Raw genomic sequence first — 26,074 nt, 5'->3', positions numbered from 1 at the left:
AGACGCATCTCAAATCATCGCCGCCCCGTTCATGGTACGCTCCGCCAAGACTCATCTATGGCACGGGAAAGGGAAGGTGATGTTGCTACCGAGGCCACTCCAGTGGTTGAATGGGTGTAAACGGTCTTGGCTTAGGGCTGGAGAGGGGTTGAATGGACAATTGGGTTTGCCAACGAGAGCAAAGGCCGAGGATTGCCGCATGTGCACATCATGACTCTGGTTCTACACTACAGAGCAGACGATGATACTGTTCAGTCCAGTATGAAGTTTGGGTCTACCCATCGAGCTGAACATGCGGTTTCTCTCTCATCTCCTCTCACGCTTCATCTCCTCTAGCCAAAGCCGCGTCTTGCTACCCACAGTCTATCCGTAGACACGCGTTCCTAGGTAGCTGGTTGCACAGATGGGCCGCATGGAAGAGTCCGGTCAAACACTTTAGTTGCAGCTCTCTGCCGTGGCACTAGTCCCCCGGCGACCTTCCCAAACGATAAGAGCCGTCGCAGTGGCCCATGAGCTTAATGTCGCGACACCCACGTCCTCCCTTGTTTGGTTGGTTCCGGAGCGAGGCTATACCCGGTTCAGCCAGACACCCCGGGGGATTTTTGTCTGCAGTTCTTGGAACGGCCCCATCCAAAGGTCCTTTTGGATGATGGATCAGCTTCTGGTTCTCGAGATGGACCAGTCGGACGGGAGATTCGTATCGGACTGCCTACGATCCACTGGATACCGCCGAAATTGTGCAGACTTGAAGGACTGCAGCGGGAGTGGTTGGGACATACTTTGGGGGAATGTGGGAGCAGAAGCCCGCCCAGATACCCCAATGCCTGGAAGGCTTTTCTCTTAGTCAACGGTGCCAGACTCCTGGGCAATGGCAACGGGCACGGCTTCTTACTCCAAAGATGACACTTGACATGTGCCCACAGGATTATATGGGGTTTGAGAGACCAAAAGGAAAGGTGGTATTCCCATCACGACCGCCCACGGCGCCCAGACTGCTGGCAATGACTGATACGGTCTTGGCTTCGTGTCCTACAGTCCTAGCGATTTGGTCTCTTCAGAAGTGCCCCCGTCTCCCTCGTTTTCATCCAGAGCCAAGACTCGGTTGCAAGCATGCTCCAAGCTTCGCCTCATTGCTTGTCTTCTTGGCTTAGGTTGCTAGTACAGTACTCGCCAGTAGTGCCGCCGAGGCAACTCTTCAAAAGTTCGTCTTGTTCAATATTGAACCCCACCAAATGATGGGACAAAGCCCGCACGCAGCACAGTAGGCACTGGGCAGTAGTCTCGGTGTCGCGTGCCAACTTTCTGCAATTCACGGGGGCATCGGCTGCACAGACAAGACGGACCCCAACTCGACGAGAACCTGAAGACTGAGAGCCTGAGAGGTCGGGCGACCCCAGGCCTGCCCCAGATGGTGTGGGTTGCCAGGTTGTGAGTGGCCTGAGCAGAGGTGGACACACCACTCACAGCATGTGCGACGCGGGATGTCGCATGCAATCAGCACGGCAATGTCCCACGAACCAGCCCTCTCGCCAATCCTCCACGCTTCAACTAACCGGCGGCTGACTGAACTCCCGATAAGAAGAATGGCGAATGGAAGCCTGCCTGATTTGCCTCACTCGTGTCTACTAGTGCTCAAGAGGGAGTGCGCCCAGAAATAGAGACGTTATTGACGAGAGATCCTTACGCTATCATGATCATTAACTTCACTCCTCTTGGCCGCTGAGCATCGTAGCCTCATAGGTCCAGTCCAGGGCGGGATGAAGCCCGTGAGCCGCTCGTCCCAGTCCACCATTCAGAACCAAGAGGCAGTCGTCCTGATAACGAGTTGGCAGATTTGACTGATGCCAGATGGTCAAATTGCATTCTCATGGTCATGCTCTACATACTTCTTTCTCTTGTGTTCAAGAGCTATAGCGTACAGTAGTGTACCTCCAGCCTTAACATTTTGATGAACTCTCAACTTCATACCGTTTGGTCTACGCCATCGATTTCTGAAATCGAGTGTCGCGAGGCAACATCGAAATCCAAGATTAATTGCAGGCCACACAGTACGAGAGGGTGTAGGAGCGAAGTCTTTCATTGGGACGAACGCCTGCACGGCGATGGAGTCGTAGGTGACGGGTAGGACGGGTGAGAATGCGAGGATAAGTCCCCTAGTTAGCACGACGCAGGTGGCGTCCGGGGAGGGGTTTGAACGAGGGCCAAAGGGCCCTGGAAACTCTCCGCGCGCCCCCGAACGCCAGTTTCTCATAACGTGCGAGCCATGTCGCTTCGCGGTAAGACTCGAGTGCGGCAAGGTTTATCAGGACGTCTGCTTCTGTCGCTGCACAGCTTTGCCCAGCAAATGCCCAGTCTTGCCGAGCTTTTGCCTAGCTGGAAGGCTGGAAGGCTAGCAGAGGCTCGCGGCGGCAAAGGCTTGACGCTTGAAAGGCGCTCCATGAGAATAGCGAGAGCATTGAGTCAAGGCGACGCCGCGACGGGATGGGCGCACTGGCGCAGCAGCCTTCAGGCTCCAAGACCAGACGACAGCGCCAGGAGCAGAGCCGAGAGACACGGAGAGAACGGCCGAAAGGGCTGGCAAAGCTTGTTGTCGACATCACGTTACATTTGTACGAGCGATCAGCGAAGAGCGCAGCGACTGAGACCCTCCCTACGCTAAGTACCCCTCGCAGCCTGGGGTCAATCTCGATTCATCATTGATAGACAACCACCTTTACTCTGGTGCTCTGGTGATTGCCTCTTTTACGGTGGTTGCGGTCAAACTTACAATCCATCAGAAGGGAGGCAAATCTCATCATCAGCTACAACAAGGAATACAGATTCCAGAATCAGGTGAGAGGATGCGGTACCTGGCCACCCGGAAACCAACCTACCAGAGAAGCATCGTTTGTCAGTTGAATTGAACCGACTTGGCAGCGGCCAACCGATCAACCGACTTGGTGCGCACCGGTGGATGCTTTGGGTTGCTTGGCGAGGAACTTCTGAAGTATTCCTCCTTCTTGGTATCCAGAGCCAGACACGCCAACACAGGAAGCGAGGAGCCGGACGGGATGAAGACGGGCATTGGCATTCCGTCGGGTTCGCGTGAGCACCTCAGCGTCGTGCAATAATAGGCATTCTCCTCCGACCTCCGTTTGACTGCCCGGCGTTCGCCATCCTCCTACAGTTGTTGGTGAAGGTGTCAAATTCTGTTAGCAAATATTTTCCTCTGGTGGGCCGCTAGTCGATGGCGTCATTCGTAATGGTCCGAGAAACAACGTGAGCACTGGAGAGACCCTCTTGGGTCTTCAAAATTCAGTTCATTGTCCCCGGAACGGAGCGGTCAGAGACTTGGGGAACGCAAGGTTAGCTAGGCGCCGTTGTTTGGGTAAATAAACGCCAACTCCACAAACCTCCGGGCAATCTCCATCCCAACTCCGGGTTGGCCCTCATGGGTGGCCCATGACTAGTGAGCGCGATGGAGAGTCTCACACTCTCACTCTCCAGAGGGCACCGAGTGGTCTGGCCATCACCCTGGAGAGATTGGGGGCCAGGAATGTGGGCGAGAAAGAGACAGAGAGTACGTAAGCATGCCAGATTATGAGATAGCAGGCTGTCTTAGCAAAGACTATGACCAGAGTTGATTAGATAATTCGTCAATCGTTAAATCCCGGCCTGAATGCCGATGCGTCCCGACGCGCCGATTTACTTGGGCTTGAGTCTTGACTCTTGACAGGCTCTTGCCATCAGATGAGGCGCTCGCGGCGGTCGAATGCGCGCCGAGCATTTTGAACAGGCGAAACAGTTGTCGATAGGTTGTTAACAAGTCAGTCATGTCGATGGAACGCTGTTAACTCTCTACTGTTCTAGAAACCGAAGAACACAGACTCGGGATTTCGGTACCGGATCGGTCTCTTCCCCTCATCTTACCCCACGAAGACGCCTTCTGGGTGGCTAATGTATTACCCCTCCGCCGGGGTATTAGATGCTCTACGAGTGATTTGAGAACTATTCGTGACTTCGACAACTGACGTCGCGAGAGAACAACGTCTCGTCCAACCACACCTCGTGCAGGGCTTACCTCTATTCGGAAGCTTACTTTCCATTGTCTGACCAGTTTGTTTATCGAATTACCTGATCCTGTCAAGTAAGGCTGCATATGCACGTTCGCTTGTAAGCCGCCGACTTCATACGCCCCGCCAAGATCCCCAAGCCTACTTAGAAATCCCGAGTTGAGTCACCGTCGCCCGGAACACCTTGAAACCACCAAACCTCCTCGTGAGAATAGGAGCACCAGTGTGCTATCTTGCTTCCTCGAATCGATACTCCGCTGCTTCAATTTCTGCATGAGGCCGTATCGCTCCCCAACCCGCATCAGTACTCTGACGACCCCCTTAAACCGGTCAACTTCGTCGTTCGCTCGCCGCGGATCCCTGCATCCAGGACAACGCATTTACACTCCCGCTAGCTATCCGGCCTCGTCTAGATTCCTAGCAGCCATGGTTCAGGTCACGCAACTCAAGATCGCCGTCCTAGATGACTACCAGGGCCTCTCGGAACCCCACTTCAGCAAGCTGGATAAGTCATTGTTCAATGTCACCCAATTTAAGGACACCCTGCTGCCCTACAATCATCCCGAGACCCCTGAATACGCCAAGGATGCATTGGTCTCGAGGCTGGAGCCTTTCGATGTTCTATGTAATGATACCTCATTCTCATACATAGAATGGCAGCATCGCTGTTGCCTTTCATGGTGTTTTATACGGTTCAGGGCCCAGGCTAACACGAATGACAAGGTACCATGAGGGAACGCACCCCGTTTCCCAAAGACCTCATCGGAAGACTGCCCAACCTCAAGCTTCTTCTCTCCACAGGTCTGCGTAACAACAGCCTCGACCTCCCCGCCTTCAAGGACCGCGGCATCCCCGTCGCTGGTACCGTGGACAAGGCAACAGTCAAGCAGGCTGGCACGAATAGCACAACTCAGCACTGTGTGACTCTCGTCCTCTCGCTGGCACGAAACATTGCTGCCGACGACCTGGCTGTCAAGTCCGGTTTGTGGCAGACGGACGTTGCTATAGGCATGACTGGCAAGACGTTTGGTGTTGTTGGACTCGGCCGTCTCGGAGTCTCGACGGCAAAGATCATGCACTTGGCGTTTGGTATGAATATCATTGCTTGGAGCACGAATCTGACACAGGAAGCTGCCAACGAGAAGGCCAAGGCTGAGGGCTTGCCGGTGGGCACCTTCAGGGCTGTCAGCAGAGAGGAACTCTTCAGCACTGCTGACGTTCTCAGCGTCCACATTGTACTGTCAGACCGATCTCGGGGACTGATCAATGCGGATGATCTCTCCAAGATGAAGAAGTCGGCGTTGTTCATCAACACTTCCCGCGGTCCCCTCGTAGTAGAGGAGGATCTCCTGGACGTCTTGAAGAAGGGCGGGATCAGGGGCTGTGCCTTGGACGTGTTCAACCTCGAGCCGTTGCCTGTGGACAGTGAGTGGCGGTCGACCGAATGGGGTCGTGATGGTCGCAGCAGGGTGCTTCTGACACCACACATGGGTTACGTCGAGGAGAGTACCTTGAACGCGTGGTATGAGCAACAGGCGGGTAACATCAGAAGGTGGCAGGCAGGCGATGCTCTTGACAATGTTCTGGCTTGAATACGACACTTGTCATAGTCCTTACTCGTAACGCGATGAACAAGCCTCAACCACCAAAAGGTCAACAAATATTAATGTTTCGACAGGCACTGAAACAGACAAAGGTTCTTGTAAATTGCTGTGAGGATAATGTCCTGGATTTGATGGACCGCTGCTAGTAGCCTATTTCCAATTGCTATTCTGTCCAAGAAACCTAAACTCGTATGAGGCTCGGTATTCTTGGTATGCACCTCATGACTCCGCCAGCACTCTGCGATGAAACAGATGATTGATGCTACACAGGATGTCTACACCTTACATACTCGGTAAGAGCAACTTGGAGTTGATCTGCTTTCGAATCGGCGCCCTCCTGCCCAAGGTAGCTAGCGCAACACGAAAGCCAACCTAAGAAGCACAAATATGGATATTAGACATGGAATATGGTGGTCTCCATCCGGATGTCTCTAGAGATCAAGAGAGAAGCCGAACGCGATTCGAGCTCGGGAGGTCAGCGACGATTCGCGACAAACTTATTAATCACCATGAACCTGAGGTCCTATCTGCGCCCCGGGCTCAAAGAGCACACGTAAAAGTAGCCTGAACTACCCGCTAGCCCTCAGATGTCTCGAATAATTTCCCATGGATTATAGCCTCGTGCGATGATGTCCTCGAGCCAATCAGACCAGCCCCGTGGATGTTTCTATGGCATTGACTTCATGTGGGTGGAGAAGACGGTAGGGAACCCGAGACAGGCCATCCAATGATCTACTCCCGTCGGAGGATTTTCGTATTGAATACGACGAACTAACCAAAGGCTTGTTTTCTCTCAACCACAATAAAGCTAGGTTGTTCTGCTCATCCTTTTGCTATAGGATTTTTAGGACGGAATTACATCCCGTCGTCGGAACGCGAGACCGAGCTCACACCCTATCGAAGACGCAGCACGCCCACAGCATGCGAGTCGCGCCAACCTGTGAGCACCGTCTCAAGCTTCACCAACGCGACAGAAAAGTGCCCTGAATAGCCTCGGAAACACCTTTGCAATCGCCTATACGAAGTTACTCGGAGGACTAAACTTTGAAAAGATTGGAAGCATACACTGGTGACTATGGCCGGTGAAGATATCGACAGTTGCTCGGGCTCCTCCTCGACGACCACCCGTGCCGGAGGCTGCTGCTGCGGGTCATGTCGAAAGAATAAGAGGCGATCGCACAAGAAGTCTAGAAACGGCTGTCAAAACTGCAAGAGACGCAAAGTCAAGGTCCGCCCAACTACACCCACTATACCAAAGTCGCCCCAGAAAACATGCCCTGAATCCTCATCGAGCTGACCTTCTTGCTCTATAGTGCGATGAGACTCACCCCGAGTGCGCCAACTGCTTAAGATTCTCCATGAGATGTGACTATCTCTCTACATCCACAGAAGTACAGACGTCTACATCCTCGGGGGACGAAGAACGTCATGGAAAAGGGAAACGAAAACGACAACACGGAGAACGGGAGCCAGCCACAGACCTACCTACCCCGACAGCCTCTGACTTGGACATGGAATCAGACTCCGGCCAGACTCCTACGCCATCAAGTCACATCGATCCCCTTTTACGCAATGCCTGTCTTCTCGACATTAAGAGCCTCGAACTCCTACACTACTACATGTGTCATACTTCGACAACACTAGGAGACCCCCAAACCTTCCGGGATGTGGTTCCGCCTCTTGGCTTCAAGTACGACTGCGTGATGCGAATGGTTCTATCAATCACCGCCCGCCATCTCGCCCGATTAAAACCCGATCAAAGGGGATATTATCACCGCCTAGCAGAAGACCATGCGGCAGCAGCATTTCCAGAAGTGACCGCCATGCTCGCGCAACTCAGCGAAGAGAATTCGCAGGCACTATACTACGCCACAGTCCTAATCAGTCTATCTTCCTTTGCTAGAGACCCGTCACCAGGCAATATCTTGCTTGACGCCGAGGAGGACGAAGTGTCGTGGTGGTCGTTGATGAGAGGGGTAAAGATCGTGATCAGTACAATAGGGATACAAAATCTTAGGACAGAGGCATCGCAAGCTTTACTCTGTGGTAGTTCGACATGGAACGAACCGAAACTCTCGGTTCTTAGCGTTCCACCGCTTGTACTGCACTGGGAGAAGCCCCTATCCGAGATCGAACAGTTCGTGGATGAGACGTGTGCTGTCGAAGAAAGCATTCATCGTCCTGCTTTAGCCCACTTGAAAGAATGTTACCGCAAGCTTTTCATGCCTGGAGGGCCAGAAGTTGACGACGAACAAATCCCTTCCATCATTTACGGCTGGCTGTACGTGCTTAAAGATGATTTTGTACAGTCTATAGAGAGAAGGGAAGCCGTACCACTGGTTCTTCTCGGCTATTATGCTGTTCTGCTGCAGCAATTGGAACATCACTGGTTTATGGAGGGATGGTCTCTCCAGGTCATCAATGGCGTTTACGCGATACTTGGGGATAGTCACCGACATTTTCTTACTTGGCCTCTGGAGCAGGTGGGGTCCATCTGGTCAGGACTATGAACGATCCATGGGCATTTAAAAATTACGTATAGTAACGAAGACCGTCCAAGCCTTGTCATGTTTCTATGCACCGTGTTCAATCACTTGATAGAAGATCCTTGGCCTCGACGTGCTGTTCGACAAGAATAAGAAAAATGTGAACTATGTTATTTGATCTTTGGACACGAGTTTCTACCACCCATTTGGTTGCTGTTTCCGGTCTCAAAGTAACCTTATCCTTTGCAAACCACTAGATAGCATGAGTAACAACTGGCCAGCCTATTTTGATACGACCCAGTCCAGTTTTGTTGCGATTCTTTATCTTGACTTTGATCACGTCACGACCCTGCCCGACCGACTGATAAACTTTCGAGTCCATGTCCTCCTTCAACAGTAGTTCCTTCAGGGACTTGCACTGATGGAAGAATTGAGATACGTTCACCTCGGGCAATTCCCGAAGACGATGGGAAGCCCGAAGTTCCTTGATCCTTTTCTGAAAGGCTTCACCCACCAGCCCCCGTGGTGGATAGACCCAAGGAACCTCGGTCAAAGCCAGCTTCTCCAAATGACTGAAACGTCTGAAGATTGGAATGAGACTCTACATGTATGGCACGTCATTAGCATCAAATACTAGTTGTTCGCAGACCACTGTCCACCTCGACGTAGGCAGCAAGTGTGTATGAGAAACAAATGAGGTAACATTAATAGAAAGGACATGCTGCTAGAGATAGTGGTGAGGCACACTCGCAAACTTACCGACACCCTAGTGAACTTAAGCTCGCCGTCAATGAGCAGGTAGTTGATAGATGGAAAAAGCTCCACGACTTCCTCCATATCCTTACAAGTCCAATGTGCCTTGGAGAGCTCCAGCGTTGCGAGAGTTTGCAACTTCGGGGCGATGACTATGAGGCCGGCAGCGTGCATAGGCGAGCCATCGATATTGAGGCTTAAATAACGAAGGTTTGGGAATGTCTTAAGGATGAAGTGAATGGTGACCGATGATGGATACGTCAAAGATCGGACAGATTGCATGCATGCCTTCTGCTTGACAAGCTCTGCCCGGAAGTGGGCAACCATGGACTTGTAACCGCATTGGAAGGTAATGCGGACTTCCTCCGGTGTCATTTTGCACAGAACCTTGACGAGAAGTGCTGCTGTGGCTCTCGAACATGGTTTAATGGACGGATTGTAGTGATCTCGCCACTTTTCGGGAGGCCACTCGGGGCCTCGGGTACACAGAGACAAGTAGCTTGAGTGATGTCAGAACATAGAGCCATATGAAAGGGAAGAAGACTGAAATAGTGTAGAGGATGATCGTGTATTGACCTACCGTATGGAACCTAGAATCAACGCGTTTCCTTTGGGGGCTTGGAGTTGCGCGTGGATCTTGTCCTCATTGATCGTTCGACGGACAGTCTTGAAGAGGAAAGAGATAGTAAAAATACGGAGGAGCTTGCAAACCCGAGAAATTTCTCTGAGATTGTTTCGATTCTCGAAGTAGACGCCTCTTCGGCTTTTGGAAAGCATAGCAAATTTGATGATTTCGATGAGCAGCTCTGGAGGCAAGGTAACGAGGCAAGGGCGGAAGTAGGGAGGGGATACGACTGCTTCGGTTGCGGTATCGCCGTTTTCCTCGGCAAAATCCATCGCGGGCTTGGGTTCTTCTTGGATAGATGGCTTGAGGAAGTTGGAGGTTGAAGGTGGTGAGTCGAGTGGAAGTTGCCTCGAGAAGGCGGACTGAAGGAAGTGCCGCAGGGGGGATAATTGGAAACTAGGCCAGGAAGTGGCAAGGTCTGGTTATTTAGCTAAAGTATTGAGGGCAACAAGCGGATTGAGTTACTCTGACGAAGGAAGCTAGGAGAAGGTGCGACTCCTATCCGAAGTTCAGGAAGAGTTGAGGTAAAGGTAGATGCAAGAAGCGGCCACCTTGGGAAGGCATCCAAGGCAAGTGGTAGAAGCAGGATATTTTAGGCATAGTAGGCTATCACCGTCAGGCAAGCTGCTATAGCCTTCCAAAACCTAAGGTAAGATAACTGTGATCAAAGGCTACATGTTCTGGCATGTTTTACCTTGGACTACCTTTGTCTCAGGACCGCTCCGCTAGGGCATCTCAGCTACCTTGGGTACTTCATACTTCCGTGATACAATGAGTAGATACAAATAGAGGGAATTCACAGATATCTGTGGTCCTCTTAATGAAGGTAGCGAGAGTGATTAACAGGGAAGGAGTGGTCCAGAACCTGAATATCGACGTTCCTATCGTTCACGCGAGCGATTGTTCTCTCTATCATCATCAGCAAGTCAGAAATATCGAGAATCACTCAGAGTGCGCATTCGGAATGGGAACAGCACAGTCGCCCCCAGTAACGATAATAGACCAATCACCGCCGTTCCATACTCGACGAGTCATCCAAAGAAACCTCTGCCCATGTCCATCGGAATGAAACCAACCTTACCTTGCCCACACTGCGGGCTCAGCCGACATAACACCATTCGTTAGCACCTGTACGCATTGCACACTTTTTACATTGCCGGCTTGAAGGCAAGAGATCGTGTGTTAGAGCACAAAGCCAGCCAGCGGAGCCTCCAAGACGCTCTCGCAAAAGAGACTAAAGTGAGGAGAGCGGTCATCCAGGCGGAGGCCACGATTGTAGCCATCAAGAGGACCCTCCGAGAAGTTATGGCTGCGACAGATGATCTTTATGATAAGGGAGATTATTTGCTACAAGAATCAGTTGCGCCAGGGACGACGCTTTCAATGATGATCTTTCGATGCTTCGGGCCAAGCGGAAGTCATCGAACTTGCAAGCATAACCATGGACCTGGCAGTGTTTAAAGAAGGGACAGAACACCAGTCGGAGAAAACGATCGATAGGTGCCTTCAAGAAGTCCGAGATTTCTTCAGGTGGTCACAGAAGACGACTGGGAACTTTTACGGCAACGTGATCTTTGAATGCCCTAGACGCCAGGCCATGAAGAGATCTCAGCCATCCGGGGAAGGGAACGAGCAAGTGAAGCGGGCGTGATGTGAAAAGGAGAGAGGAAAGGTCTTCAGGGCAAGCAACGTGTGGAACCCAGCGGAGTTGCAGGAGAAATGGCTAAAAGCCAAGGAGAAACTGTCGTCAAGGGCGAAGTGGTCGAAGATGAACTCATGCTGGCCCAGTGATGGTATCGAGTCTTTCGGATGCTTCGCAAGTTAGTATCAAGCAGGTTAAGGGCCAGAAGATCGTATCTGGAAAGGCCAAGGCGTCGCCGAAAGATCGAAACGGCACCATCATGTCATATTTCACGAAAGTCGCCGGCTAGTGGCTTCTCGGATTCCTTCCATATCATTGATGGATGACAGGCGGAAGCTAAAGATGGAGCGATTGGAAGTTTGCTGTCTCAAAAGGGGCGGACTCCGGACTTGAGGAAGTGTGCAGAGAGAAAACAATATGAAGAATTGTGACGGGGGCTCGACAACCCAAGGGCCGGCAAAATCTCGCAGCAAATACGTTGGCAATGGAAGTCTGTGGAAGGGAATCGAGGGAGGGAGGCACGGGAAAGTGATGGGAGGCTCCTTCTTCCGTGCAAGGAAGGCAAAAAAAGGCAGGAACCGCCTTAGGAAGGTAATAACTGTCTTACGTTCCCGAGGCAGGTAGGAGGTGAGCAGACAGGCACATTCAATGTGTCATGTCCTCACCTTGCATCAACTCACCTTGATCTGCTTTGCTATGCTTTGCTTTGGGTACTTGCATATCAACAAAGAGAGGTAATTCCCACACATCTGCGGTCTCCTTAAAGGACCTAAGGTCATGAGAACGATGGAGAAGGGAATGAAGTAAGTGAAACATGAACAAAGAACTAGTGATAAGCTCAGAATATGTCTCTTGCTCTGCAAGGTCCAATAGATAGACATGAGAATCACAGGAGCCAAGATACACAGCTCATTCACGTGAAAATTCAAGATCATGAGACGTCTTTGCCCAATTAAACACCAATTTCAACTACCTAAACTCCGTTGTGCCTTGTGCCTTGTGCCTTATACCCATGGTACCTCTAGTACCCCTTTGCACTTTGCACTCCAATTGCCCTTGTTACCCGGTATTGCACAGCATTATGGCCCTAGTAGGCCAACTATTAGGTGCTTGGGAAGGCAAACGTAGAAAGAACGGTGTGCCGCAAATGTCGAGCTAGTCCCAATGTTCGAAAATCCCTACCTACGGCTTCACTTGGCCAAAGCTGTCAAGCCAGGCCAGCTCCTGCGGATCATCCGTGACTTTGACGTCGACGATTTGCTCTTGTTCTCGCTCTTGCTCATCCTTGACCATTGCCTTGACGGGCACAAAGCAATGTCCCTCAAAGGCTCTGTCCATAAGATACAGGATATCTAGCTTAGGGAGCCTCTGCCAAATTCCCCATGCCTGGTCTGTCCTTCGGGACCTGGCATCGTGGAAACCAATGGCGGGTAGGAGCTTCGTAGCAATCGTTGAAGCCCGACGATGAGCTGGCACAATTGGATTCAGCCAAGAGCGGCATCGCTCATCGCTGAGTGCAAGGACCTTGAGGTTGGTCATAGGTCTCAGGAGTCTAGTCGCTTGCTGCAAAACCAATTAGCAGGGTGTTCACGCTGTTTGTAGCAAGGACGGGGAGATGATAAGAGGATGCAACATTCACTCACCTTCAGATCCCAATTCGGGCGTGTCGGTGAACCACCAAAGACCATGGCCCCGCCCATAGTCAAGTGCGTCGTGTGAGGGAACATTCTCGCAACCTCTTGGAAGTCACTGTAATCCCATCTCATTTTGCATATCTGGACGTATGCGAGCTGGGGCCCAAGTGAATCGACGACCTTATTCAGACCCTCGATCGAGTTCAGTGATTTGTTCAAGGGCGCCTCAAAGCTCAAAGCTCTCAGATGTGGAAAGGCGTCAACGATGAAGCTGAGGTTGGCCGTGGCGGGAAAAGTCAGAGCCGTGACATGTGTGAGACTCCATTGGTCAGGATTTCTTTCGAGATGCCGAATAAACGGCTTGATGAGAGACACTGTTGCCTTGAATCGAAAGTCAAGTCGAAGCTCCTCGAGAATGGGCAGTGCGATGAGCATCCGGGCAAGCTCCGTCGCATATGACGGTCTACCATTGAACTTGACGTTTGGGATCCGTGGAAAGTTGGAGGGGGTTCGTGAGGTCGGGGGACTTTCTGTGTAGATGCTGAGTGTCCTAACAGGAAGTCATTGTCAGTCGAGAGACCCATGCCAGGTAGGTAGATACCAGACATACCGAATGGCGCGAAGGATGGATCGATTCCATCGAATATCCCTCACACGATCAGGGAGGTCCTTTTCAGCGCAGGATATCTGAGAAACTCGGAAAAGCATGCTAACACTCAGTCGTCTCATGAGTCGGCAAGTCATCGAGATCGGGAGGAGCGAGATGTTATTGTCGTCCATATGGTGCAGAACTTCCAAGATGAGCTCATTGGGCATCTGTTGAAGCGGGAATCCGTCACCGCTGTCACCACTGACAGCGGTGAGGGTCTGGCCAGGACCAAAGGACATGGCGCTCATCTTGTCGGCAGTTGCTGGAGGTAGACAAAAGGCGAAGGCTATTGCGTATGAAGAAATAATTGCAAGACTGAATGTGTGTGGGTGAGGGTGAGTTGGGAAAGTGGTTGAGGGTGCGAAAGAAAGGTGAGGCAGTCTTGTGCGAGCGGATCAAAAGTTTGCAGGACTCGACGCATGTTGAGAATTAGAAAGAAGCAATGAGCCGTGACCTGGTCGTGCCTTCTATAGTCAGCCGTGTGATTCTATTCCATCTAAGGATATGTACTCAGTCATCCACGTGTTCAGTCTGACGATGAAGGATACGCTCTGGACTCTGGACTCTGGACTCTTTCGTTTTTTACTAGCCCTCATCTTTCCTGCCCCTTCTATTTTTACCTTTTCGCAATATGCGAGGTAGACTTCGTTCATATGGGGACTTTCTTTCCAATACTCGTAAGAGTATTGAGGGATTGATTGATGAAGTATTTTCCTGCTCACCCCTTTTAGGCTTCCTTCGCTTTCTTGATGCTTCGAATCACCACTATACTACAGATATTAACTTCTCAAAGTACTGCTATAAGTTGATGTTGGTCACAACTCAAGAATTGATAGCACTTGAGCCCAGTCCATTGATGACCCCCTTTAAGGCAGCACAGCCAACCCAGCTAGGCTACCAGCATCTTCGAGCCATTTCTGCCACTCCCAACTTGCGCAGTTTGTCTGCAAAGCTACTCTTCGGTCTCGTCTAAAGTATCGGAATGGCTTTGCAGTATCGTGGCGTGGAAGTAATCTAGGTGATTATTTGTGGAATGCTATGTGTAGAAGCAGAGTAGCCTATAGGCGTTGTCCCAACCGCGGGATCCACCGTTTATTGTTGAATCACGGCCGGACACTTAAAGTGCCGGGCGGAATATACTCATGATGAAGACCCAATACGGTCCGACCACTTCAGGCTGAACAGTAACGATGATTATCGACTACGAATAGCTCGAAAGGCGCTTCAAGTTCTGGCAGAATCGCCATCGTTTCTTTCTCATTTTGTTAATGCTGTAGTAGAAACTCTTGTACAACGGATCTTGTAGACTTGGGGAGTCAGGGACCTGCAGTTCTAGGACTGTATAATCGGTTTGTTCGAGCAATCAACTTCAAGGTAGTACTATTATATCGTTCAACCAAGAACTGAACAATGACTTTGAAACAACAGGCTCTGGGCCCATTCTTCTATCTCTTGCCCACTAGGAGGGTTTGCCAGCATGTTGCGATGCTACATAACATGAGCATCACCACATTCACACCCCTTAACGTCCTTAGAACGCCCAGAATGCGTGAATGTTTCTCAAATCACCTGCTTTCCCTTGGCCTTTGGGCCTGCTATATGGGAATAGACCCTTGTCTTCTCCCAGCCAAAGGCTCGTTTGCCAAAAGTTGTTGCAATGACACTTACCACAATCGTCACCGCACCTCTCAGGCTGGCCTGGATACATCTTGCCACATCGGACGGAGATAAGAGAGAGGAACACTTCGTGACGCCTCTCTTTGCCATACGACGAGCCACCTGGTATCGATACATCGCTACGACGGTTCTATGTGACAACTTCAATCTTGGGGCAGACATGTGTCTTAGGGCCTCGCCGCCCTCATCTAATGCGTCAATTCCATCCCCGTCTGATGAAGAGCTACTTAGTAGCGAGACTACGACGAGTATCTCATCATGTATTCAAGTCGCTGCCTTGACATTCCCGACTGCCATGCTCGTATGGATTCCGGAAACAGCAATATCCACCTGTGTCGCTACCTGTGGACCTTGCTGACATGCAGAAGTTGGCAGTGGACAGTTGCGTGGTATCTCGGAAGATATGCGTATGGGGATTCGCTGCACGAATTCGCAGCTTTGTCTGGATCTGGCTCAGGATTACTTCCTCGGATATATCAGTGTTCTAGCGGTTGCCTTTGATCCAATGGTAGCTTGGGTTCTGTTTCGGGCACATGTATAACTGCATGGGTAAGAGGATGTGCCTCACGCTAGGACAAGATCTAGTCTACAACCACTACTCAACTCTGCCTTACCACTGGATCATGCCGTCGAAACTTATCAATGGACTGCAGGGTATCAGTCCGGCATTCGAGCATCTGGAAAATGATGTACATCTTACGTTCACCGGCTGTCATGCCGTGTACCAACCTGTATGACTGTTTTAACTTCACGCGACTAGACTACATCTTACTCGGCATCCGCATGCCACCATCTAACCTCAACACCGTCCCGTTGAGCATCACATTCTCGATAGCATGTCGGGCCAGTGCCGCAAACTCCTCGGGCTTGCCCGCACGTACAGGGAACTCCACGGAGCGCTCGAGGCTAGCGCGGACCTTGTCGGACATCATGGAAGTCATCCTTGACTCGAACAGACTCGGGGCGATGGTGACAACGCGAATACCGAAGCGAGCGAGGTCACGGGTCATGGGTAGGGTCATGGCAGCGACGGCACCTTTACTCGCAGCATAGGCGACCTGGCCCTTTTGGCCGTCAAAGGCTGCGGAGGACGCGACCATGATGACGATGCCGCGCTCGCCGTCGGGTGTTGAGGGCTCGTTCTTTGCCATGAGGGCCAGAGCCTGGCGGGTGAGGTCGATGGTGCCGCGCAGATTGATGTTGAGGACAAAGTCCCAAGCGTCAAGGCCGAAAGGCTCGCCATGGCGATCGAGAATCTGGCACGAGTGTTAGACATGCACGACAGTAGTTTTTAGGCTTGAGGGCGGAAGCATACAGATGACGGATTTCCAACACCGGCCGCTGGGATGACACCTCCAACAGGTTTACCGGATTCCTTTACCCAAGCGGCGGTGCCCTGGACAGCGGCCTCGATGCTCTTGGTGTCCAGGACATCGCAGACAAAGAACTTGGCAGATGAGCCCAGCTTGGCCACCAACTCATTGCCACTATCTTCATTCATATCCAGAATAGCGACGTTTCCTCCATTCTTGCATATGTCCTCCACGCAGGCCTGTCCCAAGCCAGACGCGCTGTCATGGGATGTAAGTTAGCGTGGTGGTCATTGGCATGTGATCAGGGATGGTGAGCTAGCTGGGGCATGGAGAGAAGATGGAGTTGGGATGCGATGCTTACCCGCCAGAGATGATGAAAGTGTGGCCTGCGATCTTCATGATGATGTGTATCTGTGAAAAGTATAAATCAAGTCACATGTGTTGCAGTTGAGAGAGATCAAAGGAGGTCAAAGAGGATGGTGTCGAGGTGAGAGCCTACAGCGGGTACTCCACTAAAGCTCGGTAGTCCGGTGAGGAATGAAGGCAAGCCTCGGCAGCCGGTGTGGTCCCGGTGAGTAAGGCTTGGTCCAGGTACTCCGTACACCTCCACTCCCGTCATTCTGGAATGTCAAGCCACGATTGGCGGGGTCACCTGAGGTAGTACGTACACCGGAAGCGAACCATAAGGCTAATATACGTACTCTGGGAAGCCACACTCGTGGCACGTGCGTGGGTGGGCTTATTGACGTTGGCGCTCGAGCCTCCATCCCATGTCGCAGACTCAGCGGAGCTCAGCGGAGGCCCGGCCCAGTTGTCTGGTGGTGGTGTGCCGTCATTGCAGCGTGGAACACAGCAAGAGAACTGGGCAGCACCTCTGCCAGCGCACTTGGCTGTACCGAACCAAACCAACCAACGCAATCAGCACAAGGCAAAGAGCGCAACGCACCTCAGCGCAGCATTCGACGTCAACTTTCCTTTCACTTACCCAACTCGAAACAACAAATCCGATCTGACTGACGCCTTTTGTTCCTCGTTGCGACCCTAACATCGTTGCCAGTCCCAGAGGCCACCGATTTTTATTTTTTCCTTTGCTTTATTCCTAGCATTTTTGCTTTTTGCGAATCAAAACTTGCGACTGAACGCGTTATCGGCCCCCCCGATCTACAACTGTCACCGTCTTTTGCTTACAAACTGCACGACTTTCTCTCCTCTCGCCGTTTGGTTTCCCTCGGCCTTATCGCTGCTGCGCCGCTGTCGCCCGACTTTTCCGACCGATACACCACATCGCGCTGCAGTAAACACATTCCGCACCGCCACGATGACGAGACCGCGTCGTTCCAGCGCCGCGAGCGAGGAGAGCAACGGCACCGCCGGCGAGCAGGTGAGGCTCCACCTAAATGCGCTGCCATCTGACAGCGAGGGGAAACATGATACGGATTAGGGTGCTGACGGTGTGTGCAGGAGCTGGGTAGCATGTACGACTACCTGGCAAAGATTATCTTGCTGGGACCGAGCGGGACGGGCAAGTGAGTGGCATCAACCCTCCCGGATGGGAGCACGCGACCATCTCCGGCACCTGCACATAGCTAACATGGCGCTTCTTCGCGATATCAGATCCTGTCTGCTTCACCGCTTCGTCAAGAACGAGTGGAGAGTCCTGTCGTCACAGACTATCGGCGTCGAGTTCGCGAGCAAGATTATCAAGGTCGGCACCGGATCACGGCGGAAACGGATCAAGCTTCAGGTATGCTCGCAAGGCTCTCAACATGACAGCCGAGTAGGACGATGAGGATGGTGATGCTGACTACAGAAACACCAGCTTTGGGATACGGCTGGCACCGAACGATTCCGCTCCGTCTCGCGGTCATATTATCGAGGCGCCGCCGGCGCTATTCTGGTCTACGATGTCACGAATCACAGCAGTTTCCGCGGTCTACAGCCCTTCCTCAACGATGCCCGCGCACTAGCATCGCCGAATCTATCCTGCCTCTTAGTGGGCAACAAGCTCGATCTCGCGACCGAGCCTCTTATCGATACAAGCCTTCCACCGCCAACACCGAGCAGCGTCGGCTCCATGTCGTACTTCGCAAACGGCTCCGTCGGATCAACGGGAACAAGTCTGCCGTCGCTCGGCACGCAGCAAAAGGCCACGGAGGCGCCGGAAGGGCGGGAAGTCAGTAATGCCGATGCGAACAGATGGGCAGGGACGGTCGGAATCCCCGTGGTGATGGAATCGAGCGCATTCAACGGCGAAAACGTCGACGAGATCTTTGCGAGGCTTGCTAGAATGATCCTTACCAAGATCGAACTGGGCGACATTGACCCGGACGACCCGATGAGCGGCATCCAGTATGGAGACGGATACGGCGGAGGATGGAATGCGGGAGCCAGCGACGGCGCGAGCATCAAGAGTTCCATGACTGGCGCGACACTAGATGAAGCGGCGGGAGGTGTTCGCAGAAGAAGGGGCCGACGAAACACGCGCAGCGGCGCAAACTGGGGTTTGAGAGACTGGGAAGAAGTCTTCACGTTGTCGAACCGACGAAGGGGTGGCAACTGCTGCTGATGGTTCGGTGACGTGTGCGCCGGTGAAAGAGACGAAACTTGGGTTCTTACTGGTTGGTATCTTTGGGCGTGGAGTTTTGCGAGGAGTCTTACTTTCCAAGGGATGGTCCATCAAAGGGCCGGGATACTTTGGACTCGAGGGTCCGAGATTAGCGTTGGTATCTGATTTTGGTTGATGACGGAGGAGCCGCGTTCGCTTCACAGGTCGAAGTTGGGAGCTGGCGTTACGGGATAGATCCCTCGTTCCCAGGTCGGGGCTGGTCGTACACATACACGCTTCGTTTTCTGAGCTACATACATTAATGACACCTTTTGGTATATGCACACAGGACGATTGGTGTTCGCAGCGGTGATGTGACGCTTCGCAGGCGCCGGGGTGGGTTTGACCGTGAGCGGAACATTGAACGGTGTGCATGATCTGATGTGTATTTGGAAGGGCAATCTTAAAACTCTCGTGACGGAGGTTTGGCTCCCTGAAAGGTTGGCAAATGCAATATTTGAAGTCTGATATTGGCCGTCTCTTGACGGACCTGATGAACGGCGGGAATGCATCCGTCCCACTGGAAGCCCACCTTGAGAAAGCAGGATGAGAAGGACAGCAGGCTTGAAACGGCGAGCTGCAGAGTCGCAATCCATTTGTAACACGGCCGAGAATGCCAGTGCTTCGAAATCAATAAAATCTGCAGAGACAGTACCTTAGATACTGGCAATGTGGAGTTGACCGGTCGTCATGAGGCTATCCTCGGGCCCTTGAGCATCGGAGAATGATGCAGCGATTTCCACGTTCTATTCCCAATAGAGAAGGCGGAGGGCCTCCCTCCGCGAACGAACCCCACCGAGGTGAGCAGGGGTCTGCAAGGTGGAATTGGGGGAGGCTTTTGGGGTAAGAGGGCGGTTCCCCACTCGAGGGTGGTGATTTATATCCCCGATGGTGAGAGTTGACGATATTTATGGGAACTGGGACAAACATCTTCGAATGGGATGAGTTGCCGACTTGCCTTGGTGAGTTGTAAGAGGATACCGGCGTGATGGGAAGGGTCTCTCGCCAAGGATATGTACTGCGCCGTCGGTAGGCTTGAACCAGCCCGACTCAGCGAGGAACACCATCGCCATCAGAGAAGCACGTTTTCATAGTTGGACCATTTGAGCAGAAGCATGAGGTAAAGGGTCACCTCCTTCAGACCCCTTGATCCTGCAGCCATGTGCGTGGCTTCCTCCAAATGCAGTCCGCCGGCAGGTTGACTTTATCCAGCAAGGGATGTAACCACACCGGGGCAGCACACACTCTAAACAACGTCTCATTCCAAGTGAACGCATACGTTGTGCCCGTTGGAGAAAAGAGGCGTCTCTCATTCTCCGCGCGTGCCTGGCTTGTACCGGAAGGGGAATAAGTGAGAACAGAGGGAGTGGGAGGTGTGGGGGAGCTGGCTTCCAAGGAAAACCTGTGGGAAAAAATGTATCCTGGATCATGGATCGGGCATGGAGGGAATGAAGATGCATCTCGGCGGATGTCGTCCCGTCATTCAGACTGGGCCAAGTAGCACGAGATTGGAGCAGCTCCTCGTCCTGGGAATTCAACATGTTGATCGAGCATCAGGGATCCTCTGACTTGAGAAGCTCTGCGCCGTTCCCGAGGTGAGGCGAGCTATACGAATTGGAGGAAGCTCAATGACAAAAACCAAACATATGAGATGAGGTGAGGTGATGAGGTGAGCTCGAGTGGAGAGAGCTCCCTGGTCTGGTGTGACTGAGTGAGTGAAGGAGGGTGAAGCATGGATGAGATGGTGAGGAGTACGGAGTATATGAAGACGGCACATCCTCCCAACCTGTCACGCTTGGGACGGTCATTTTATTTAAGTTGATCTGATAGCTTCCACTCACAGCTACACGATTACCTTTACTCACCGCTGTTCCAGATTGTCGTGAGGCTATCGACTGAGCGAGAGTACCTAGTGTCTAGTCTTACTTACCCTTGCCTCAACTTTTTCACAGTACCTGGGAGCACCACGATCTCCCCCCTTCCGCCCCTCCAACACCCCCGTCCCTTTCCCGGACCAGTACCTATCTACCCCGCCATCCTCCGCGGGGCACCTGCGCTCGGTGCGCTCACTCCCGACTTCATCGTCGCTCTTGCGCGCGTCTACGAATACCCCGGACTTCTTCTCCTTTATCTCTGGTGAGCTTCGGTCCCTTTGCTCTTTCAATTGACATCTCTGCGCATCCTCATAGCATCTCTTCTCGCCCCGCAACGCAATGCGCGTTCATCCTCAACTCATCCATAGCTCTTCCACGGCTAACACATCCAGCCACCGCCGCCCGCTCCAAGCCATGGCATCGCGAACCGTTGTTCCGATTGACAAGAACTGGCAGTTCAAACAGGCTGACAAGGAGGACAGTGAGCTCCTTGCCGTCAGTCAATTCCCGACCAACGTCCATCTCGACCTCATTCACCACAACGTCATCCCCGACCCATTCATTGGCAAAAACGAGCTTGACGTGCAGTGGATCGGCGAGGTGCAATGGCTGTACAAGACCACCTTTGCCTCCGAGGCCATTCCCGAGGGCGCCAAAGTAATCTTGGCCTTTGACGGTCTCGACACTTTTGCTACCGTTGTGCTCAACGGCAAGACGATCCTGGAAACGGATAACATGTTCACACCAGAGCGTGTTGACGTCACATCTGTCCTGAACAAGGATGGAGAGAACGATCTCGAGATCACTTTCGACAGCGCATACCTACGGGGTTGGAAGCTGGTTGAGGAGTACCCTGACCACAAGTGGGGATGCTGGAATGGTGACAACTCGAGACTTGCTGTCCGAAAAGCTCAATACCACTGGGTATGCCCTCCGTAATCCCTCCGTCGTGGGAATGGCTGTGCTAACGCTGTCAGGGCTGGGATTGGGGCCCGACTCTTCTGACATGCGGCCCTTGGAGGCCCATCAACCTCGAGATTTACGAGTCCCGTCTCTCCGACCTCTACTTCGAGACCACCGTCGACGACTCCCTTAAGAGTGCCAAGGTCGTTGCGCACGCCACCACCGAAGGAAAGGCCTCAAAAGTACGCTTTGATGTGTCTCTCGATGGCAAATCGCTGGCCTCTGAGACGATCGACGCCAAAGACGACGCAGATATCTCAGCGACCTTCCAAATACAAGACCCTGCGCTGTGGTACCCAATTCGCTACGGCAAGCAACCCTTGTACACAGTGACGGCCACCCTCCTTAGCGGCAGCGAAGAGGTCGATACCCTATCCAAGAAGATTGGCATTCGCAAGGTGGAGCTGGTGCAGAGACCTGTCAAGGACCAGCCGGGAACATCATTCTTCTTCCAAGTCAATAATGTGCCCATTTTCTGTGGTGGAAGTGATTGGATTCCTGCAGACAACTTCATTCCCCGCATCAGCAAGGAGAGATACTATGACTGGATCCGCCTGCTGGCAGACGGCAATCAGTTCATGGTCCGTGTCTGGGGTGGTGGTATCTACGAGGAGCAGGAGTTCTACGATGCCTGCGACGAGTACGGCATCCTCGTATGGCAAGACTTCATGTTTGGTTGTGGCAACTACCCTACCTGGCCAGAACTTTTGGAGTCCATCAACAGAGAGGCGAGAGAAAACGTCAAGATGCTGCGTCACCACCCCTCCATCGTCATTTGGGCGGGCAACAACGAAGACTACCAGTACGCAGAGAGCGAGAACCTGACTTACGACTTCGCAAACAAGGACGCAGAGAGCTGGCTCAAGACCGACTTCCCTGCGCGATACATTTACGAAAAGATTCTTGTCGATACCTGCAAGGACCTCATCCCCGATACCTACTACCACTTTGGCAGCCCTTGGAGTGGGGAGGACACCAGAGACCCCACGGTGGGCGATCTTCACCAGTGGAACGTCTGGCACGGCACGCAAGAGAAGTACCAAAACTTTGACAAGCTCGTCGGCCGCTTCGTATCAGAGTTTGGCATGGAGGCCTTCCCATCAGTCAAGACCATTGACGCGTATCTGCCCAAGGGCAAAGACGACCCGGATCGCTACCCTCAATCCTCGACTATTGATTTCCACAACAAGGCGGACGGCCACGAGCGCCGCATTGCCTTGTACTTGGTGGAGAACTTCCGCTATGCACCCGATCCCCTGGAACATTTTGTTTACTGCACGCAGCTCATGCAGGCCGAGTGCCTTGCTTCGGCTTACAGGCTGTGGAAGAGGCAGTGGAAGGGTCCCGGCAGAGAATACTGCGGCGGAGCCTTGGTGTGGCAGATCAATGACTGCTGGCCTGTAACGTCCTGGGCCATCTGCGACTACTACCTTCGACCCAAGCACGCCTACTTCACCGTCAAGCGCGAGATGGCGCCAATCTCCATTGGCATCACACGGACGGAGCACAAGCACCCCAAGGACAAGTACACGCGCGTCGACATCGAGACCAAGACGCAGATTGAGATTTGGGGCTCGAATCTGCAACTGGAAGACCTGACCGTCGACCTGCTCGTCAAGGCATGGGACGTCGAGACCGGCGAGGAGACGTACTCTGAGACTGTTGACAAGAGCTTTGTCCTACCTGAGAATAGGTCAACGGAGATGGCCGCTTTTGAGGTCCCGGTAAGGCAAAAGGGCGACGAGGCCAAGACAGTCGTCGCGGCATACCTGATTCAGAACGGCAAGCAGATTGCACGGTACGTCAATTGGCCTGAGCCGCTCAAGTATCTGCACTTGCAGAAGCCTAAGAACTTGAAGGCGACGCTTGCGGAAGGAGGTGATGTGGTTGAGATTAGCGCCGAGTTTCCCGTCAAGGGTGTCGCGTTGGAGGTCGAGGATGATGCTGTGGTGTTCAGTGACAACTTGGTTGACATTGTCCCTGGTGAAGTTGTCAAGATTGGAGTCAAGGGCACGACCAAAGACACGAAGATTGAGACGAGGTACCTGGGTATGCTCAACTAGCTGAGACGTGCGACTAGTAAGTTGCCTTCGGGACCATTTGAGCAAATAGGATATGATTTAAAACCAATATAAAGGTATTGGATTCCAGTCTGTACTGTGAATTCATGCAGATGAATTGAGATGCTGTCTAATTCTACCGAGTCTACGGCCGCAACCAATGAATGTACGGTGCCCAATTACCGAACCACGAATCATTTTTCGCATGCCAGCTGCCGTATCTCAAAGTAATCATGACCACAATGATCGGGACATTCTTTTACATGGCGGCCAGGAAAATACCCTCTAGGCGAAGACCCTCGGTATCGGCGACTTCGGTGTACACTCTCGGGCTGTGGTAGGGGTGGTACGGGTACGGACTAGTGTAGGATTCGTATGTTAGTATGCATGATTCCAATCACCTCGCATGCTTATTGAAACAGAGAGGAACTGATTGCACTCACCCGTACTCGGGCGTAAACGAAATCTGATAGTCCGCGCCACGAGTTGCGCTATGCTGGATGACCTTTGTCCAGAATCGCTCAAAGAACTCCCGTTCGGGCTTGTAAACTGGATCTGATGGGTCGGCACACTGCGAAGCCTGTGTTGTGCCGATGCGGGCGTGGACGTGGTAAATCTACTGAGGCGTCAGTGTCGAGACCCATCGTCTACAAGCCAGAGTCATGGTGTTTCCATTTGACTTACATGTGGGATGACCTTTTCGAGAATCTCTTGGTCTTCCACTGACTCGTCTAGTAGGCGTTCTGATACGACAACCCAGTGGGAGATGTCGGCGGTAATGCGAAGACTAAGGCGGAGTAGCGATTGTCAGAACAGATGCCGGACTACATCGGTTTTGAAGTGTTTACTCACTTTGGCACTCTTTCCAGGATGTACTTTGCCGCGTAGGGGTTGAACATGGATCGATTTCGATGTGTCTCGTGCGTTACTCGTCCCGCGAACCCCAGTTCCTCATCGATCTTGAAGGTGCCCTGATAGAACTCGACCGACTGATCGAGAGTCCAGATGTCGCTACACCTCGAAGTTTAGCATTTGCCCATGATCGACTCATTACCTGTCGGGAGACATACCTTCCAGACTGTGCGTTGACTTTGACGGGCTTGAGAACCTGCGCGCGTTCGAGTTGCTTGCGGTAGTGCGCGAGGTGATCCTTTGGCGTCAGCCCTGGTGGCCTGGGGCCCTCGTACCCAGGCCATGAGGACATGATCCTTGAGTGAAAGTGTTAGAGCAGCCGACAGATTGGGGCTAGGCCAGGTCTTGAAGCTTACTGTGCCACAAGTTGGAAATCAAATTTGTCGAGGATGCGTCTCAGCTCGGGTAATTGCTCGGCGGGGATGTCTCTGTAATCGATCTCGACTCCGGCTGGAAGGTAGAGATCAGTTATGAGATCGTCCTCACAAGTTGTCGCGATGATGCGAGCTTAGACTTACTGTAGCCCTTGGTCTTCAGATCGGGGAACAAAGCGATCCAGTTGGCAAAGTTGTCGCCGGGGGAGATGCCCCAAAGTGTGCGGAACCGGGCAATGCTGGGCATGTTGGCGACAATGAAATGAATTCTAGTCACGGTAAAGGGGAGGAATCAGGAACAGAAGTTCAGCATCGAGAAACGAGAGGCGTGGCAAGGTATCTGTGTGAGGGCGAAACATTGCCTTTTAAAGCTTCTACAACTTCTGTGGGGACCCTTCCATGACATTGATCACATAGAACCAAGCTCCTCCACGATTTCACCCCGCGTCAGACTCAAGAGCTCTTGTTCCATCTATAGCCGGCCAATAACTATAGTCCAATTCGATGAAATGGGCTTCGACAGTGGACCCCGAACCTGGACCGAACCCGCCCGAGTCTTGTATTCTTTTCCAATAAAGTATAAGCGCTGGAGAGGACTCTGAGATAGCTGGGACCGTTGGTGTCCAGAAGGGACGAACTCGGCGAGTTTTTACTTCATACGGCCAGTCGTCGAAAGAACGGCGCAATGGCATCATCCCGTCAGCCTGTGAACCCCGCGGGTTGCAAACCCCTCCCCCACTTGCCAAAAAGGGTAATCTGCTCCTCGGGGTCTGGGGAATAGCGGGGCCATCTGTTTCTTGAGCTTCAACTCAGGTCTCAAGCTGCCCAAAGTCTGCCATTTAGGAAAGAGA

The 26,074-nt window shown here is 52.4% G+C and overlaps 9 protein-coding genes across 9 annotated transcripts; 4 read left to right on the top strand and 5 right to left on the bottom strand.

The window, feature by feature from the left end:
• Positions 1-2,389: 2,389 nt before the first annotated feature.
• On the bottom strand, positions 2,390-3,070 carry BDP55DRAFT_636137 (uncharacterized protein; the record flags this gene model as incomplete). The annotated part of the gene is made up of 3 exons (XM_060572855.1): positions 2,390-2,574; positions 2,768-2,801; positions 2,948-3,070. 3 exons carry the CDS (start codon positions 3,068-3,070, stop codon positions 2,390-2,392), a joined length of 342 nt encoding a protein of 113 aa, XP_060425113.1.
• Positions 3,071-4,478: 1,408 nt separating this feature from the next.
• BDP55DRAFT_732539 (D-isomer specific 2-hydroxyacid dehydrogenase) lies at positions 4,479-5,644 on the top strand (the record flags this gene model as incomplete). The annotated part of the gene is made up of 2 exons (XM_060579957.1): positions 4,479-4,677; positions 4,776-5,644. The coding sequence occupies 2 exons, from the start codon at positions 4,479-4,481 to the stop codon at positions 5,642-5,644; spliced, it is 1,068 nt and encodes a 355-aa protein (XP_060425112.1).
• Positions 5,645-6,495: 851 nt separating this feature from the next.
• BDP55DRAFT_590663 (uncharacterized protein) lies at positions 6,496-8,285 on the top strand. The gene is made up of 2 exons (XM_060570920.1): positions 6,496-6,884; positions 6,970-8,285. The coding sequence occupies exons 1-2, from the start codon at positions 6,732-6,734 to the stop codon at positions 8,164-8,166; spliced, it is 1,350 nt and encodes a 449-aa protein (XP_060425111.1). The 5' UTR covers positions 6,496-6,731; the 3' UTR covers positions 8,167-8,285.
• A 490-nt stretch (positions 8,286-8,775) lies between these two features.
• BDP55DRAFT_732538 (uncharacterized protein) lies at positions 8,776-9,792 on the bottom strand (the record flags this gene model as incomplete). The annotated part of the gene is made up of 3 exons (XM_060579956.1): positions 8,776-8,793; positions 8,902-9,394; positions 9,476-9,792. 3 exons carry the CDS (start codon positions 9,790-9,792, stop codon positions 8,776-8,778), a joined length of 828 nt encoding a protein of 275 aa, XP_060425110.1.
• A 2,331-nt stretch (positions 9,793-12,123) lies between these two features.
• On the bottom strand, positions 12,124-13,693 carry BDP55DRAFT_754187 (uncharacterized protein; the record flags this gene model as incomplete). The annotated part of the gene is made up of 3 exons (XM_060580713.1): positions 12,124-12,725; positions 12,806-13,346; positions 13,407-13,693. The coding sequence occupies 3 exons, from the start codon at positions 13,691-13,693 to the stop codon at positions 12,345-12,347; spliced, it is 1,209 nt and encodes a 402-aa protein (XP_060425109.1). The 3' UTR covers positions 12,124-12,344.
• A 1,697-nt stretch (positions 13,694-15,390) lies between these two features.
• Positions 15,391-17,180, bottom strand: BDP55DRAFT_676974 (short-chain dehydrogenase). Its single transcript, XM_060575859.1, has 3 exons — positions 16,797-17,180; positions 16,438-16,693; positions 15,391-16,378 (listed from the first exon to the last, which is right to left on the bottom strand). The coding sequence occupies exons 1-3, from the start codon at positions 16,832-16,834 to the stop codon at positions 15,884-15,886; spliced, it is 789 nt and encodes a 262-aa protein (XP_060425108.1). The 5' UTR covers positions 16,835-17,180; the 3' UTR covers positions 15,391-15,883.
• A 573-nt stretch (positions 17,181-17,753) lies between these two features.
• BDP55DRAFT_636131 (ras family protein) lies at positions 17,754-19,001 on the top strand (the record flags this gene model as incomplete). Its single annotated transcript, XM_060572854.1, has 4 exons — positions 17,754-17,816; positions 17,897-17,961; positions 18,050-18,179; positions 18,255-19,001. 4 exons carry the CDS (start codon positions 17,754-17,756, stop codon positions 18,999-19,001), a joined length of 1,005 nt encoding a protein of 334 aa, XP_060425107.1.
• Positions 19,002-21,328: 2,327 nt separating this feature from the next.
• On the top strand, positions 21,329-23,940 carry BDP55DRAFT_732534 (family 2 glycosyl hydrolase; the record flags this gene model as incomplete). The annotated part of the gene is made up of 2 exons (XM_060579955.1): positions 21,329-21,838; positions 21,892-23,940. The coding sequence occupies 2 exons, from the start codon at positions 21,329-21,331 to the stop codon at positions 23,938-23,940; spliced, it is 2,559 nt and encodes an 852-aa protein (XP_060425106.1).
• A 125-nt stretch (positions 23,941-24,065) lies between these two features.
• BDP55DRAFT_707060 (xylose isomerase TIM barrel) lies at positions 24,066-25,534 on the bottom strand. Its single transcript, XM_060578066.1, has 7 exons — positions 25,368-25,534; positions 25,206-25,299; positions 25,008-25,145; positions 24,790-24,948; positions 24,622-24,724; positions 24,381-24,553; positions 24,066-24,296 (listed from the first exon to the last, which is right to left on the bottom strand). The coding sequence occupies exons 1-7, from the start codon at positions 25,468-25,470 to the stop codon at positions 24,197-24,199; spliced, it is 870 nt and encodes a 289-aa protein (XP_060425105.1). The 5' UTR covers positions 25,471-25,534; the 3' UTR covers positions 24,066-24,196.
• Positions 25,535-26,074: the final 540 nt, after the last annotated feature.

This window comes from Colletotrichum godetiae (genome assembly GCF_030913485.1).
Source record: "Colletotrichum godetiae strain CBS 193.32 chromosome Unknown BDP55scaffold_50, whole genome shotgun sequence".
NCBI classification, from domain to species: domain Eukaryota; kingdom Fungi; phylum Ascomycota; class Sordariomycetes; order Glomerellales; family Glomerellaceae; genus Colletotrichum; species Colletotrichum godetiae.
The sequence above is the reverse complement of the archived record's forward strand: the minus strand, read 5'-3'. Positions and strand labels throughout refer to the sequence as shown.